The 18,856-nt window shown below is 40.4% G+C and overlaps 1 protein-coding gene across 1 annotated transcript; it reads right to left on the reverse strand.

Annotated features, from left to right (window-relative positions):
• Window positions 1–2,175: 2,175 nt before the first annotated feature.
• LOC117822871 (galanin receptor type 1-like) lies at window positions 2,176–17,689 on the reverse strand. The gene is made up of 3 exons (XM_034697803.1): window positions 16,875–17,689; window positions 16,710–16,775; window positions 2,176–2,676 (listed from the first exon to the last, which is right to left on the reverse strand). Exons 1-3 carry the CDS (start codon window positions 17,535–17,537, stop codon window positions 2,356–2,358), a joined length of 1,050 nt encoding a protein of 349 aa, XP_034553694.1. The 5' UTR covers window positions 17,538–17,689; the 3' UTR covers window positions 2,176–2,355.
• Between the last annotated feature and the right edge of the window lie 1,167 nt (window positions 17,690–18,856).

Raw genomic sequence — 18,856 nt, forward strand, 5'->3', positions numbered from 1 at the left:
AATGAGTGAGTTATCCTCATTGAAACATGATCTGTGAGGATTAAAGAACACCAATAGACTAAATCTTGATTTAAATGGTTAATAATGGAGTCAAAAATTAGATTTAAAAAAATGTGTACTGGGATTTTTTGGGGTTCTGACACTTTTGGATAATTGAATATGCCCCGGGTCAAATTGACCCAGTAACATTATTGCTGTTCCAGAGAAACGAACATAAAAGGAGGGTTAACCTTTAATAACTAACTAAAAATAAACTTTTTGGAAAAGAGGCCTTGAACACAAAACAGTCAAATAATAACTACATATCACCACAGCATACGGATGAGAGAAACATTCGTATGATGTGTATTCATTTTTTAAATTTTGACTGCAGCTCCATTCAAATGAATGGAGGAGACAGAGTTTTTGTCCTATACTGTAGCCAGCCACTAGGGGGAGCAGTTTTTGTGGCAGCCTCACTTCGAGACCAGTGAGATGACGTCTATATTATATACAGTCTATGGTTACACCTCATAACTCCCTGGTCACACATTGTGTCCTCTGTTATGTTGAAACCAGGGAACAAATTGTAGATTATAAGGGGTTGATTGGTCATGATGATTGTATCCTGCACTTAAAATTTTTTATGTTTAATGCAAGTCAGACATTTTCTCAAAAAAGAGCTGACTCATCCTAAACCCAAAAAGTAAGCCATCAGAGACCTCCTGGCTAACTCAGCACTGGAGTTGTTTTCAGGTTACAGAGGAAAAAACAAGAGGCTTTCAGAGTTCAATCACAGTCAGACAGCTTTAAGTGCTCCAGATCTTTAGGTGGCTCTATTCTTAAGAGTGCCATGTTAGCTGAAATGCTAATGCTACCTGCAGTCAAGTTAATTTCTTAGGCTTAAACATAACATGTATTTAAAATGGTATTTCTTTTTCTTCATTCTGACGAGAAGGGAATTGTTTGAATGGTCATCTCTGGAAATTCAGAAACATTCAAGTTGGGAGCAGCAGCTATTGGCCACACAGAAGATGTTTGACCATTTATGTGAATACGCCATGTTTCTTACTAAGAACCAGAGACAAGCTCTGACCAATGTCACCAAAAGCCACACAAAGAGTGGAAAAAAGGGTCATGATCTTTGGTCAGTGAGCAATGAAGGGACTCTGGAGACCACAGCAGCCTGTTAGAAACACACTGCAGTGCAGACCTTCGTATCAGCACAAAGAATCCTGCCAGTCACGAAACATAAGACCATCCCTTGCTAGCTAGAGGAACATGACTATGCAATCAGTTTCAATGCAGTACAATTTTATGATACTAGAGAGTATCATTTCTAGACATAATGTTGCTGTAACCATTAAAGCTTACATTAGAGCTGTTATTTATTTTCTGCTGAAGTGAGTGGAGCACATTTGAAGCTTGATCCGAAAAGGAAATTCTCAAAGATGTCTCACCTCTCCTCCGAAAGGCTTCTTCAGCTCTGTCTTTGAGAATTTCTACCAAGTCCAGTTGCCTATTTGAATCAAGCTTTGAATAACCACGACTTGGATAAATGAGAACCTTTGCAAACATGAGTGGAGAACAGCAGTTTGACCAACACAAAGAAGATATCCGCAGGTTACTCTCTGTCTGCATTTTCCTTCTGCATTGAAAAAGCCGAAATGTATCAAGAATTTGCAGCAAGCTAATCCTTTCTAAATGGTCTAGAGCTACACAGCTGTGAGCGATTCCAAATCTGCTTAATGATCAAGCCAGTTAAGTGTTATTGTACTGTACATTCTACAAATTAGAGTCCTACAACGTGACAGAAAGAAAGCCAACCTACAAAGTTTACTGAATTCTAAATTGTAATCACTTGTTGCATAAAAAAGTAATCACACAGCAGTCTGAGAGCATCATTTTAACTATATGTGACTCAGTACAACAACGCTCTTATTGTTCTTACAGCTAGGGTTGGTAGTCACGGAAAACTAGCATGAATTTGAATGTAGCATTTCATCAGGACTCCGTCTGACCCCTCCCCCCTTCCCCTTGGAGCTCCTCCAAAACGACACCCCCACTCACATGCTCGAGTGCTTGGAGAGAGGATCAATTTCCTGAGTTCAGACAGCACAGGTTTGTCATTACAACAGAAGAGAAGCAGAGACGGACCAAAGAGGGAGTAATCACATCCTCTCCTCTCTACTGAAGTCTGCATTCAATGAACAGCGCAATGAACAGTTCAGCTGCAGAGCAATATCCCAGCAAACATAAAGAAACAATATCCACATAGACACACAAGTCTGATGCTTCAGTCACAGTGAAGTCATTTTAATCATTGTGTGACGGTCACCATAGTTAGTTTTTGTGTCACCATCCACTTGTAACCATTCAGACATTGGTGCAGTTGGTAGAAGGCGGCGTGTCCGCTTTGCTTCGGATCTCCTTGATCTCGTTCAGAGGTGAGCCACTGGTACCAATCTGGCATTTGAACACCTGCTTGTAAGCCTTCCTGAAGTTCTCCGACAGAAAGGCATAGATGACCGGGTTGACAGATGAGTTGCTGTATGCAAGGCAGTGGGCCGCCACCCGTAACACGAAGGAGGCCTGGTTCAGAGGGAAGGTCCCGAACTCCACCCAGAGGTGAACGACGTGATGGGGGAGCCAAGATAGGCAGAAGACCACCACCACCACCAGGACCGTCTGCGCAGTCTGGGAGTCGCAGATTAGGATCAGAGAATGAAAGGGAGAAAGAGAAAGATTAGTGAGCACACTTTATGGAAGGAGCAGCGATTACATGAATCATGAATCCAGGGTTATTCAGGATAATGGAATAAAGGAGGGTTTAAAGTGATTAGTATCTCATAAAAATGTCTTCTTTAAATATTTTAACATTTTCTACTCTCCACTGAAGCCTCTTGAGCACAGCACCTTTGTTAAAAGATCACTGCTGTTGAGAATTTCTTCTTTAAGGGACTTATTTAGGAGATTTTTACTTTTTTATTTTTACCTCAATTAAACTGTAGTCAATATTTTTGACACAAAAACTGCAACGGAATCACTCTATTGGTGTGAAGATGCCATATAAATGTTATGTGTATGTATTTTCCTCACAGGCAGAGTACCAAAGGTCCTTAAAGCATAATCCATTAGCATGGTGCAATCAATCTACAAGGACTACACAAAGGATTCAAAATCAGTTATGTCATTGTGTAAGGGCAACACCCCAATCCTTAAAAATATTACCCCAAAAACTACATTCATGATTTCTCCTTTTTTGGAAATACATGTATACAATAAAAAACAAGGGTATTTCTTTATACTTCCTGCAGACTTGATGCACAGTACCCCAGAAGACACTACATAATTCAACCCAACTCTGTCGAGGCAGATGGCTGTCTAACATGAGTCTGGTTCTGCTCGAGGTTTCTGCCTGTTAAAAGGAAGTTTTTACTCTCCACTGTAACTAGCTAAATACTGTGAGGTGCAATGCTCATGATGGATTAAGGTGGGGTCAGACTGAGTCTTATCCTGTCTTGGTGTTAGGTCTCTGTTCATAGTTTGACATAGAGTGGTCTAGACCTGCTCTGTTTGTAAAAGAGTCTTGAGATAATGTTTGTTGTGATTTGGCGCTATACAAATAAAGATTGATTGATTGATTGACATAATTGGCAACTTTGTATGGTCTCTTTTATGTCATTGTTTTTTATTTCTATTTTTTTTCCTTCATTTATTTTGTTATTTTAAACCATTTTTAAATTATTATTTTTCTATTTAAACTTTTCCTCACGTGTTTTCTATTTATTTATTTATTTTATTCATTTTATGTATTTTATTTCTATTTCATGACGTATGTCTGAGCCCTTTGTTTGCTCTTGTCTTCTTAATATGTTTTAAAAAATTAAAATTAAAAAATAAAAAATAAAATAAAAAGAACACTGGTATCAGATTTTAGTGTAAACTAAATTAGCCCAATTTAAAATATAGCAGATGAGGAGTGACATTAGCATCATCAGTTGGACTTGAAAATTCACTCCCCTTCCAGCTCTGTATATTACTCACCAAGCTCTATGAAAACAAAAATCTGTCTTGAAGTTGAGAAAGCTGTTTAAAGCTGATGGAAACAGCAGTCTTCTCTATCTTCCCCTTTCAACTGCACTCAGTCATTCAATCCATTGTTAGTACAAAATAATTGATTAGTGCAGCTTTAAATTGATGCCATGAATATAAACTTTACTGCAATTTCATATTAAATCAAAAGATACAGTCAACACATTTAATATGTCATCCTAATCAGGTCTTTTTAAAAAGCTATGTCACACTATTCATATTAGACTCTTGACCTTTCACTAAACTGATCCTGCTGCTCCTGCAAATGTTTCCACCCTCACATTAGGACTGGACTTGATGCAGATGCTCATACATATTGGTTATTCATGCTCTGTACAAAGCTGACGTGGTAGACTTGTGAGTGAAAAGAAAACAATGGAAAAATCTCTCCAATCCATTTATCTGATTACATTATAGAACATGTCTGCAGGGCTATGAATATCTTCAAGGCCTTGTATTCAGGCTTTTGATCCATTCAGCGTGTTAGACCTGTGTTTTTGTACACCTAACAAACAACATTTATGTAAAGAAGTCAACAATGACTGGACAATGGCAGAATAGAAGAAGAGAGATGTCACTGAAAAACTGTTCAATCAGGTTTGTTCCTAGGTGTAAATAGTTATCACGATCTCTTGCAGTTCTGTATAGAAACTATCTCTATAGACCAGGGGTGTCAAACATATGGCCCGCGGGCAATGTTTCAATAAAAGGAACTACTATTTCAGATTTGTCCTCTGGGGGTCGCATAAAACCATAGTGCTGATGGAGCGCACCTGAACGGGGCTCCGGGAGAATATCTGCAGTTTGCATAATCCGGAGCCACATATCGTGTGCATGCTAACCATACATGTGCATACGTCATAGTCTCCGTCACTACGAGCACTAGCACTCCACCTCCTCATACAACACTGTCCAGCAAGCAAACTGTTCATGCTGGAGCAGGGGGGGTCCATGATAGTCAACTTTACCTTCTTCATTATTCTAATCTGTCTGTTCTTTTACTGTTAACATTACACTCTGTGTCAGGTGAATGGGTAACCTGTGTGTTTGGTGTGTTTGCAGCAGGTTTCAGGGCTTAAAGAGTAAAATATTCGTCCCACTATGAGACTCATCATGGTGAAAAATACAACAGCTGATTTGGTACAAAGGTATTTCATTAAATGTGAACATTTTCAGAATTTTCTTTACTTTTTTGCACTAAAACAAAGGGACACATTTTGAGTTGTCCTTCTCTATAGGTTATTATGTTGTGATTTTACTGGTCCTGCCCACTTGAGATCAAATTGGGTTGTATGTGGCCCCTGAACTGAAATTAGTTTGACGCCCCTGTTATAGACATATGTCGGTTATGCTATATGGAACATCTAGAGGAAAGTGGTAGATGTTATTTCTTCAGGCATGACCAGCAAAGCCAAAGGCCAAAGCTTGAGAAAGTCCTCGTAAAAAACTAATTACATGGTGCCTGATCGGCCTGAGCTCCTCCACTGCATTTCCACTGCAGCAAGTGGATTCAGAGTCCAGAATTAATGACTTCAGAAAAGCCTCACATTGATGAGCAATGCTGCTTCTTCTGTATATGCGTTCCAAGAAACAGAAAGTAAAGAAAAAATAAGTTTTTTATGAAGTTATATATGATTTATCTGATTAAAATGCAGGGATTTATTGAACTGGAAATGTCACAGACAGCAGAACAGGGAGAATAAAAATCACAGAGCAGCATCACATTATTCCAAAAAAAAAAAGTGACATTAAAACATTTCATAACCAGGCAAGTAGGTATACTGACATTTGGTATGTACAGACTTATGATGAGTAATGCTGAATTAATGGGAACTATAGTGCTGGAATAGTAACCACGTAATGGGATAACAATTTTGATTTAATGTTTCCAAAAATCCATAACACTTTTTCCTTATGCAGCAGTCCTTTTTAATTTTTTACTGTTTGACAATGTTACCTTTAAAATATATCCGACTCATACTTGATAATCTGTCAATAAATGGGTCTCAAGGAAAGAGGACCCAGGCCTGGATTGTATGACAGGAGCACTGGAACAATTGCTGGTGGCCTGAGGAGCTGTCGAGCCTGCCGTGTCAAGTCAAGTCAACTTTATGTATATCGCACATTTAAAAACAACCAGTGTTGGCCAAAGTGCTTTACAAGGTAAAAAGTCAAAAGTACATGAAAACAACAATAAACAACACAACATATCAGGATATTAATGTCCTCCTCACCAGGAGAAGGCCAAAGAGAAGACATGGGTCTTCAACAAAGGTTTAAAACATTCATCAGTGGGGGCCGATCGTAATTGGAGTGCAAGCCATTTCAGAGCTTGGGGCCCCCGGGTGTTAAAGCTAGGGTTGGTAGTCTCGGAAAACCGGCATGAATTTGAATGTAGCTTTTCCTCATGACTCCGTCTAACCCCTCCCCTCCTCCCTCGGAGCTCCTTCAAAACGACGCCCCCCCGCTCACATGCACGAGCGCCGCTGATTCTCGACCATATGATCGTGACTGATTCAAAACCGGTCCTCACCAAAACATTATCACAGTGAAAGTTAAAAACAAAAACAAACATGGCTGCTGTTAGCACTCACAACTATCATGCTAGCATTATCCAGTTGTACCGGTGACACGATATCAGGAGAAAAGTTATAACACATATATAATACTGTAACAGCTCTACTGTTTGTTAAACCTGTTCAGTGTAGATGCTCTAAATTCCTACAGTGTTGACGGTCAGTGAAGGCATCAGGAGAGGTGTAGAGTGTGCGAGTGGGAGAGAGGAGAGACAAGAGGAGAAGTTCTTCATTCATTCAAACATTGATTGTTGTTTTGTTGGTTGGCGTGATCACGGCCGACAGTGACCGGTTATTAAAGATCAACGTGTTCACGAATCGGCTCGTCATCACTACAGCGTCCGGACGGACGCTATAATAAATATACATTTTCTGTAGGACTTACTGAACGTCATTAATTATCCTGCTTGTTGGTGAGAGCTTTTTAGACTCTGATCCGGACTACAGTCCTGAGCAAAGCACCTCATCGGGTCAGAGGGGACAGGCCCGAGGACGAGCGAGAGGGCAGTAAATAGAGTCAGGGGAAGTAGAGGCAGGAGACGGGGACTCGGAGGAGTGCATGCTGGGGAAATGTACGCGCAGGAGGAGGGCAGAACGGCTGGACGGGATTTGATTGGTTTAAAATTTGGGGAGCCAAAAAACGGTGATTGGTTGGTGTTTTCTCAGGTTTACTCCGGCTGTAGATAGCAGCATTGATTGCCATCAGGACATAAAGATCATTTTAACCAGTATGACAAAAAGTGTATCTAAATCTGATTACCAACCCCAGCTTTAAGACGAGTTTTAGGCACATCCAGGAGCAGCTGGTTTGTTGACCTCAGTGCTCGAGCTGGGTTGTGAAAATAAAGGATATCGCTCAAGTAGGATGGTGCCAATCCATTTAGGGCCTTGTATGTTAAAAGTGCAATTTTAAAAATCAATCCCGTGACGGACTGGGAGCCAGTGGAGAGCACGCAGCACAGGTGTGATGTGCTCCCTCTTTTTCCTGCCAGTCAGGAGGCGAGCAGAGGCATTTTGAACAAGCTGCAGGTGCTGAATAAACGACACGTCTAAGTCCACATACAAGGAATTACAATAATCAAGCCTAGAAGTAATAAAGGCATGGACCACTCTCTCTAAATCTTTGGGAGGGAGATAGGTTTTTTACCTCAGCTATAAGTCTCAGCTGGAAGAAGCTGTACTTAACAACAGAAGAGATTTGTTTTTCAAATTTAAAGGCACTGTTGTAATAAACACCAAGGCTCTTTACAGAGGAGTGAATATTTGCTGCGAGAGGGCCAAGAGTGCTCCCATCGAACTGTTGGGGCTGTCCAAACACAATGACCTCAGTCTTTTTCTCATTTAGGTGCAGAAAGTTTAAGGCATCTGAAACATCAGGAGATAGGTAAATAGCTCTTTAAATAGATATATACTGTATTCACCTCAAGAGTTGTTGGAGACTAAATTCAAGCTTCCAGTAGAGTGAATATTGGAATTTCTTTCAGGTGTCCAGTACAGCAGGGGTTCCCAAACTTTTCAGCCCGCGAACCCCAAAATATAGGTGCCAAAGACTTGTGACCCCCACTGTCCCACGGAGTGGTTAAATGTTGCTTCATACTTCAGAATTAGTTCACTACATTCACATGTGGCTGTGTTTCCTGTGCTGCTGTGAATGAACCGGCTGCTACTGATCCTTTTGTTAATTAGCTGTCTGCTAACCCTGGCTTTAGGAGTCATCTGGCAACAAAGAAAGGCAGGGAACTCATGAAATGTAATTATTTGCAGGGTTTTATTTCAAATGTAACTCATTTTGTCGGTATTTTTTTTTAACAATAATGGGTAAAATAAGAAAATTCAGATTACTTAAAAAAAAAGTAAAAAATCTGGAAGACATCTCACAACCTCCACATTGGTGTCTTGCAACACCCCAGGGGGTCCCGATCCACACTTTGGGCACCCCTGCAGTACAGGACTCAAAGATCATGCTAATTTTGCTCTTTATCTGTTACAAGTGTAAATTAGCAACCATATACTTACATGAACACATGTATGTGTTCATTGCATGCCTTTCTGTTGCCAGATGGCCTAAAGTTCTAAAGTCACAATCATCTAAAGCAGCTCTGGCTCAAGTTTCCCTTTAAAATGCAGTGCAATAATGACGGACACACTTCTGAGCAGATGTAGTAATACTTTGTTTGATGAATTGCTCTGTCTTGCACATTATATTTATTAATGTATTATTATTGGAACAGTCAAGTGCAATATGAGATATATGATGTACTGTATACCTACTTTAAAACTGCCCCGCTAACATATCAGAGAAACTTTGGTGATAGTGGTTTGACCGTGTCATATGTGAAACGAAAGGTCAATATTTATTTTTGATATCAGCCCTACCACATCACACACTTGCACCCACACCCGACACACATACACATGCACACCAATACACTAACACACTCTAACACACAGTAACAGAGTAGAGGTTGCAACAGTTTTCTTGGAACTGTTGGATCCTCCGCCTGTATCTAATAGCCATCCTTTGTTTGGATAGCCTCCACACCACATTCATATCTTCACCTCACCCCCTGAGAACCATCAGTCAGGCTTATACAAACAGCAGCATCACCACAGGAAGGACAAACTCATAAAATTCAAGCCTCAGCCTCTCCTCCCTGATCCCACTGTCTCTTACAGCCTTGATTTGGCCTTAGCTGAGAGTTGAAGTACATTAAACACGAATTAAAGAACTACTTTCTATTGCTGTTTTTATATTTGATATGTCAGAGTGCAAGAACTACAAAGCCAGACACAGCTCCTTGTTGTTATTTGCTCTGAAAATCAGAGCTATATTTTTGCTGCACTACACTTCTGCCACTTCCATCATTAACAGTTAGCAAGTAGATGTAAGACTCTTACTGACACATTTCTGGTTCAGTTTCAAAGAGAACAGTTCACAGGAAATACCTCAGCCATGTAAATGATAATTGATGATGGGCCTTTTGCACTGGTACGTGAGGTTTAAATGGGGATCTTGCATAGTTTTGCACTGACACTCACACTCAAGAGCTTATTCATTCAGGTCTCTGTTGTTTGTGTTGTAATGCATCAACAGTCCAAAATGCATTACAACACAAGATCGACTAGGTTTGAAGACAGCTCGACCTCAGGCGTCCAAAAAAGTTGATATGTTGTGAAAAATGAAATAGATTCAACTTAATGCTACAAAACAGCTTCCACGCCCTTTACTGACCATCAGCCAGATTGTGCTTCAGGTTACTTTAAAGTCCACAAATGTAGGAGCAATACTTAGCTTGTTTGTTTTACCAAAACTGCATTTTTAATGCCAAGAATCTTAAAAATGTCCACATAAACAAATGCCCTGTAACTATTTATTGCCGAATGAGGTAACCCTGTTTTGATAGAGCACTGCTGACGGGTTTCCATCAACCAGCAAGAGTTTGGCAGCTACATGCTATTTGTGAAGCTAAAAGCTAACAGACATTAACTTTTTACACGGAAATCCAACAGTATGCAGCTAGTGGATACAAGGCTAACAGAAATATCCCACAGTGCATTGCAGTATTTACAACTACAAGTCTAAGGCAGTTTTCGAAACCGCCTACTATACTAGCAGTACGTACTGGTTTGGGCAAAATTCAGTATGTAGTATGTGAACAAGAGCAAAATCTGCAGTACGCCAAAACTCCCTGGATGTCGTACTGATTCGGGAAAATTTCTCAGTATGCATCGGACCAGTCTGCCTCGCGTACTGTTTCCCACAATGCACAGCGCTCGTTCCACTTTTTCTTTTTCCTTCTTTTTTGACGGGAGGAAATCCGATTTTTGGGTGCTGTGAAAGTTATCAAATTCCATATAAACCACTTCCTAACTTTTGAAATTATAAGTGATGCTAAAGAAGCATTTTATCTATCAGCTTGGTCGTTGTTTACTTCCGCTTTCCAAAACCGGAAATCCAGTGACGTCTGACCCAGCGTACTGCAACACAGATCCAACAGAACACTCATACTACAGACTAAATTCAAACGCAGCATGTATAGGCAGTACCTACTGTCTACATTCTTAAGTAGTATGTAGCAGTTCGAAAACAGCCTAAGGCTGAATCCTGGGCCCAATCTCAATGTCCTCCCTGAGCCCTGATCCCTTCATGACTTAATTGACGTCACCAGGAGAGTGATTGAGGCCAGGAGGCTGTAAGGGCTCAAACTGTAGAACTGGGAATGGGACAGCACTTTGAGACTTCTCATGTAACCTGCATGACGTTATGTAGCTCATCTTAGCAGCATTATGAATGTTTATTGCAATTTTTATTTTCCTCAAATTCAAGGCGCTTCAGACTGACTGCCTGATTGTCGTGTGATCCAGGCTCTTACCTTACAGACTGCTTAACCACAACATTTAAAATATGGAATCCCATTTTTTACACTACAATGCAATGAACTCTGGGTAATTCCCTTACTCTAAGGCCCAATCTCAATGTCCACCCTCAAGCACTCACTGACTCTGAGGTGCGTTCCCGTTAAGTCTGTGAGGGTTTAGGGCTGTCCCACTGTCAAATCATCAAGTGTGTGAGGGATCTCTCTCTGACTTTTTGATCCCTTCATGTCCACTTACCGTAAGTGTGCATTTTAACAGACTTAGCGTAAGGGAATTACCCAGAGTTCATAGCATTATGATGTTAAACACGGGATTCCCAGGGGAAGCCCGCAAGCGTGGAAGGCTAAACGAAAAGAAATAAAACAAGAGAGAGGGTAAAAAAGAAGCATGAAAGTTGAAATAAAATTTAAGTTTGCCTGTAAATATAAATATAGAAAACAGCCTTAAACTATCTATCTTCACATATATGTGTATACAGTATAATCTATATATTTATAGTTATATATTTATATATTTTAAATGTTGTGGTTAAGCAGTCTGTACGGTAAGAGCCTGGATCACATGGCAGGCAGTCAGTCTCTAAAGTGCCTTGAATTTGAGGAAAGTAAAATTCCTAATATTGCTAAGGTGAGCTACATGATGTCATGCAGGCTACGTGAGAAGTCTCAAAGTGCTGTCCCATTCCAGTTCCACAGTTTGAGCCCTTACAGCCTCCTGCCCTCAATCACTTTCCAGCTGACGTCAATTAAGTGAAAAAGGGATCAGGGCTCAGGGAGGACATTGAGATTGGGCCTAAGTCTGCAAAAAGGCCCACTTATGGAAAGGGGGCATAAAAGGCTCAAAAAGTCTGATAGAGATCCCTCACACACTTGAAGATTTGATAGTGGGACAACCCTAAACCCTCACAGACTTAGCAGGAACACGCCTCAGAGTCAGTGAGTGCTTGAGGGTGGACATTGAGGTTGGGCCTACAAGTCTAAACCCTCAGCTCTGAGCGACTTAATCGGCAACACCTGGGAAGTGTTTTTTCACAAATGAGATTTCACTCCCCTCTGCATGTTTTTTGAATAAGTCATCATTAAGTCACTTCATTGTAAGTAGATTCCCTTCAAAGGATGGTTCTTGAGACTACTTGTCTAGCAGTGTTACTGAAAGGCTACACACCACTAGTTATCCAAACATGCTGATGTTTGTAGTCCATTTCAGATGCAGCTGCCTCTGCTGACCTGTGTATAAAGTTATAAAGTTGCATCCTTTTTTTCTCAATCACTGCCGTTAGTAAATGACAGTCCAAAGAAACACATCTGCACTATCCTTTTATAGCCATAGGTGTCGCCAAAACACGCTGATTAAATCCTGACTCTGACAATGGCCATGACATATTCTTCTATGACTTTTTGAATTGCTGCTGAGAAGTGGTCCTGTGATGTTGAATAAAACATTCAGTTATCATGGGAGCAGTCATTTTAACGTACTTCAATTAGCATCTATTTGTAATAGGTGCAGTTTAGTCCCTGCAATCTTATCTCCCCAGTTTCTCTTCACAGATGGTGTTGATTTCAAGATGACACAGCCAAATCTTAATTTTCATTACTACATGTAACTGTATGTGTGTTCTGCTTGGATGCCTGACTGACTCAAAACCATTTAGATGAACCTCTCAAGCATACAGTTTAATTATTGCCTTTTTAACCCATGGTTCAACACTGTCGACTCAATAAAATCATTAGTGTTTGCCAAGAAAAATCAATCCCAGCACTCTGGTGCTGCCAAGCATATTAACCAGGAGTCATAAACCTTTAAACCAAGAATATTTCTGTACACAACATAAAACCAAAGAGGAGAAGAGATTTATATAAGCTGGTTTGTCACATCTTTGCTCAGAAGACTTGCAGATAGATACAGAAAGATTTAGCACTTGTTTTGAAGGATTTGACTCATTTAAATTCATCTGATTCCTACTGAGGGTGCCTGGGGGTGATAAGGAGTCTGTTTCGCTATATTTCACTGCAGCAGTGGGAGTAACCTTGCTCTTCCCAGCTGCCACTGACACTATCTTTAACAAGGCTGATGGTAATGTTGCAGGGACCAAAGTGAGAGGCAAACACTATTGATTAAACAGGTTTTTGGGCAGATTCCCCCCACTCTCCTGCGAGAACATGATGTGACCTGCTGCCATTTGTTTATTAGTCTTATTTGATTCTTTGAAAATCACACTATGCCTCTCTAATGAACTCATAGACATCAGATACAATGAGTCAAAGCAACACCAGCCTCATAATTCACTCATAACTTTACTAGGATTCAAACTTTTTGTTTGGGATAACCATGTTTAGACTTTTTGGAGTTGCTGATATTCTAGAAGATAAACTTATTGGTTCTACTGCAGAGATTTGCGCAACAGATGTGTACCACTTTCATATTTCTGTTAGCAATAAGAGCTAAATATAACAGATTGTAACATAGCTTAGCATAACAACTCAGAATAGGGAAAAAAACTTTCCTTCATGTATCCAAGGTTTGAAAGAGTACAACCCCCAGCACTGCTAAAGTCCCACATACACCGCAGAGAAATCAAAGAGCTATTGATGAGGAACCACTCAAACACTTCAACACACCACAATGACAATGTTCTCTAACCTAGAATGTATGTTCTTGACCTGCATGGAAGATATAACCCACTGTACCAACATGATGTCTTTGTGTCTTCATCATTCATCATCAGTAAGAGGACCTTGGACTGCAGACTGGTGTGTCAACCACAGAACTACATCTAGAGAAATGATGCAGGATGGTCTTTTCACAAGAATTTACTTTATTCTGTTGAGCTGTATGATGAGATCACAGTTGGTATGGGAAGTCCAGCTCACTGTATGATTAGCACTTTTAAAGCTAACTGTTTAACCCTTGACGTGTTTGTAATTTTAGTGTCCATGCAAAAAGGAAGTGAAGCACTGACTTCATGAATTCTTGTCTTAAAGGTGACATATCATGCTTTTTTCATCAATATATATTGGTCTAAGAGGTCCCCAAAACATGTCTTTAAAGTTTATGCTCAAAAAAACACTTTGAAATCAGATTTTGGTCTGCCTGAAAATCCCTCTTCTTCAGTCCTCCTCAGAACAGTCTGTTTTCCCTCTGACCACGCCCCCTCAGGAAGTGGATGTGCCTCGGCTGTCCAGCACGTTGATCTAATGTTTACATGTTGGCTGAATATACACGGCTGCTCAGAGATCACGTTACTTCAACCCTCTGAATCTGATCCAGAATCTGATCCTGACTGAGAGGCGCCTGTAGCAGGACCTTTCTGAAGGATTGGTCACAGATTTAGTGTTTCTTGTTGTTTTATTTATCAGTATGTTGACGTGTGTCTTGGTACACAGCTACGAACATGTAGCTATGTGGCTATGCTAACTAGCGCTAGCACTTATCCATGATAAATAAAAATCATCCACTAGATCTTCAAATCTGCAGACGTGGGGAATAAAACCGACCTCTGCCAGAAAGGCAGCGGGACCTTGCTGAAGGATTGGTCACAGATTCTGTGTTTCTTGTTGTTTTATTTGTCAGTGTGTCTTATTTTTAACTTTTCTTTCCACTCTTACTTATTTTATTAGTCTTACTGTATTGATTTTATTTTTAAATAATTATAACCATGCCTTTTATCATTTTACCATTGCTGTAGTTTTCTGTCTCTCTGTTATTCTGTGAAGCACTTTGGGCTGCATGTTTCTATGAATGAAAGGTGCTATATAAATACATTTGAGTTGAGAGGTGAGTTAACAGTGTGGCCGCCTCAACTCCACCTCTGTGACTGTGACTCTGTTGGGTTGAGTCAGCTTTTCCAACCAACAATAAGCTTCAAACCTCCACTCAGAAACCAATGGATGATGTCACAGAGACTACGTCCATATGTTATACAGTCTATGCTGCTCTAAGCCAAAACAATAAGATAAGATAATCCTTTATTTGTCCCCACCTTTCATTAACATGAACGGCGTGGGTTTCATTGATAACTGGAGATCGTTTTGGGGCAAACCTGGTCTGATTAGCCGAGACGGCATTCATCCTACTTTGGATGGTGCCGCTCGTTTAACGAGAAACATGGCAGATTGTATTAGTCTAGAAAAGTGACAACCCAGAGTGCAGACCAAGAAGCAGAGCTGCAGTCCTACACGCTCCTCTGTGCTTCCTTTGGGGGCGTCTCCCAGCCACTGTTTATATCACATAGAGACTGTGTCTGTCCCCCCGACTGAGACCCTTTTTGTTAAACAATCCAAACATTAAAGGAGTAAATCAAAACAATCTGATTAAAATTAGAACCTCGAATGCAGCTGAACAGAATAATTTAAATTAAATGTGCTTTATTGAATGTTAGATCACTTGCTTCGAAAGCTGTTTTAATAAATGAGATGACATCAGATCATCTCTTTGATATATTCTCACTCACTGAAACCTGACTGTGTGAAAATGAATACCTTAGTTTAAATGAAGCTAATAGCTACCCCACTGTGTTTTTATGCATTGCATGCTGGGTAGAATGTACTGTTTGTCCACCATTTATCACAGGGCTGTCAGTACGACATTCCCTCTATAAATCCAGCAGCACTCTGCACAGTGCAAAGTACAGATAATCAGCACATCCAAAATTCCTCTTTTTTTCTCTGCTTCTTTGCAATAAAGCACTTACATATGGAGGAGCACATAAAAGCCCATTAAACATGCTCACTGATTCCTCCTAAGTAGCACACCAGGAGCTTATACTCTTTGTTTCATGGTGCAGTGCTGTTATCAGATCAGACTGCTATACTGACCCACTGTGAAGTGCATTTGACAGACAGACAGACAGACAGACAGACAGACAGACAGACAGACAGACAGACAGATCTGCTCTCAGGCAGGCAACCGCTGATAACTGTCTCTTTAGGAAGCTTAATGACCTCCACCAAGAAAGCCTAAATGGCAGTTTGATGACACATAGCTATTTGGCTGCTTTTACTGGAGTGTGCCTGTTAACAGCAGACAATATGACATTGATATTGGCTCCAAGGAAACAACAGACATGATGGATATCTGCCTGTTGAATAGCAGGAAACAGTAAAGCCTATACAACAGACTGACTGACAATGCATACTGGGCTGTGGGTCAATGTAGCTGTGATATATGACTTCCTAAAGGTCAAGAGTGCTTACTTCAGCCTTGAATGAAACCATATGTCAAGAGAAGAAAAGGCTGCATCTGTGTGAACCATGAAAGACACTGATAGAAATATGTAGGGTGTTCCTGGAAAGTGAATGTTCTTTTTCTCTGTAAAACCATCACGATCAACGAAACCATTTCACCAGTACTGTCAGATTATGTAGTGGTACTTAATACAAGAGTTTTGATGATTACTCGTGAAGGAAAATTTATGAACTTTAATGAAAGTCATTTTTATTTTGACATTATCTTTGGCAACTTAAACTTGTCCTATTTCACAGTCTTTTTTTATTATTTTAAGTCATTTTTCCCCTTTTTTCATAACAGTCACTCAGTCAAAAGTATAAAAATGAAAGGCAATTTTCAAAATACATTTGGCAAAACTTCAAACTGTATTAAAGTCCCCTCAACAGCCAAACAGGTCAGCTAACAGGCTGTAATGTGTAATCCCATTAAAGCCCCCCAAAACAGCAGAGTACATACCTTTCTCTTGGATGCCTCTGACTTTTTGGACATATTTCTTAGTTTTTTGTGTAAGTGATTTAAAACCTGCAAACAAGAAAATAAAAGACAGACGTTTTTTTGATTGCTCAGTCAAATGTATAATCAATGAAGTGACCCCTGACCCGTGAGAAAAGCATTTCTTACCTTTGCATAGCAGAAGGTAATCAGCAGCAGGGGCAACACATACCCAAAAACAAACGTACAAACGACATAGACCTTCTTCTGGTTCTGATCCGGCCACAATTCCCAGCAGTAGGTGAGATTATCTCTGCTGTGAAAGATGTTCTGGTAATACATGATGGGCGCAGCCATGGCAAGGGACAGAATCCAAATCACCACCACTCCGATCAGAGCGTGCCTCGCTACCCGGATAGAGGAGGACTTCCTGGAGTGCACGATGGCGATGTACCGGTCCACGGACATGGCAGACAGGGTGAAGATGCTCACCAGCATAGATACAGTGAAAAAGTAGTGGATGAATTTGCAGATAAAAGCGCCCAGGACCCAGGTCGGCATCATATAGACGGTGGACTGAAAGGGGATGCAAAAGAGCAGGTAGGAGAGGTCAGCTATGCTCAGGTTGAGGATAAAGATGTTTGTGGTGCTCCGTGGTTTCCCGGGTTTGCTCCGGGCTAGCACGGTGATCACCATGGAGTTACCCAGGACGCCGAGCGTAAAGATGAGCCCGAAAACCAGCAGCGTGATGAGGTTATCCGTTTCGATCCCGAAAAGTTTCTGGTCCTCTTCCTCCGCTCTGCTGATGTTCCGTGGCTCATCTGAGAGCCAAACGGGCTCTGATAAGTTCATGATTTCTTTCTCCACTTTAAGATGAACGTGAAACTTTGCTTTTAAGACCTAGTGCAGGTCTGTGTGTCGCTGCTGCTGCATCTTGACTCAGTTTCAGAAGCAAAGGTTTATGTTCCAGTGCGTCTCCATTCGCGCTCCATTAGATGCAGCTGTTGCTTTGCTTGTATCTTTTTCTCAAGCTATAAGTAAGTCCCCTGCTTCATTATTATTATTACTGTCAACAATAAAACATTAGAAAGACAGAAGTTATCTATTCCTCTATCGAGCAATAATCAGTCTTGCCGTTGCGCGCGTCTTGGAGTCAGTTGGTGCGCACCTGAGCCGTCTGCGCTCCTGCGCTGATCCACTCTGAAGCCAATTTCTCTGCGCCCAGACTTTCCCTCTCACATTATAACAGGGGCTGGGCTGTCTCATCGCGTCAGCAGCGGCGTACCACCTCCCAAGAAATGCTGGGTTCAAAAAATGAATTAAATAAACATTCCTTCTGGATCTTTTTTCCTCTGCGTGTCAAGTCAGTTTCTGGACGCAAGGGGCCAAAGTCATTTTCCCATTCAGACTTAATTACTTGTAACAGGTGAACATAAGGTGCACAGTTACAACTTTAATAACGAGGCTGCAAAAAAAAGATGAGTAATGAAATAGACCTTTTGATGGGCAGTCTTACCATGATTGTCTCGTTTGAATCCCATTATTTTTCCCATGATTGCCTCGTTGTAATCCCATTATTTTTTGTCATTTCATTAATATAAGCTCTCTAAAAATATAACCTAAGGACAGGCTGTCAAAGGGGACATACTTTTAAGCGATGGACAAAGTTAACATTCACAATGCAGTAAAATAAATTTGCCTGACATGTCAGAAAATCCCACTATAAATGAAAAGTGGATCTATACTGTCAAGACAAAATCCAAATACTAATCCTAATACAGAGGATGATTCTGATATAAAGAAATATCGTTTTTCAGCTATAAAAAGTTTTTTTTATCAAAAACATTATGAAATCTTTGTGAAAAAATTAAGAATTTTAATATCTGTTTCATGGTAATGCTGAAAGATTTATCTCTAACTAACGTGTCAAGAATTCCAAAGCAGAAATGTTCATCGTTATTGACTGGAGGGCAAACTGAGCTCCCTCAAGATCAGCATATTTCCCAGAAGACTCCAGGGTCACTGTAGAGTCCAAATGTATCAATGTTCATGTGTGAACCCTTGGCTTTTTCTGCACTGCTAGAAAACACTAAGCTGTGTGGGGCGCCGAAAATAAAAGTAACAATTCTCCACATTTAGCTCCAAACGTCATAAAAAAAGTAACTTTTTTT

The sequence above is a fragment of the Notolabrus celidotus genome, chromosome 12 (genome assembly GCF_009762535.1).
Source record: "Notolabrus celidotus isolate fNotCel1 chromosome 12, fNotCel1.pri, whole genome shotgun sequence".
NCBI classification, from domain to species: Eukaryota; Metazoa; Chordata; class Actinopteri; order Labriformes; family Labridae; genus Notolabrus; species Notolabrus celidotus.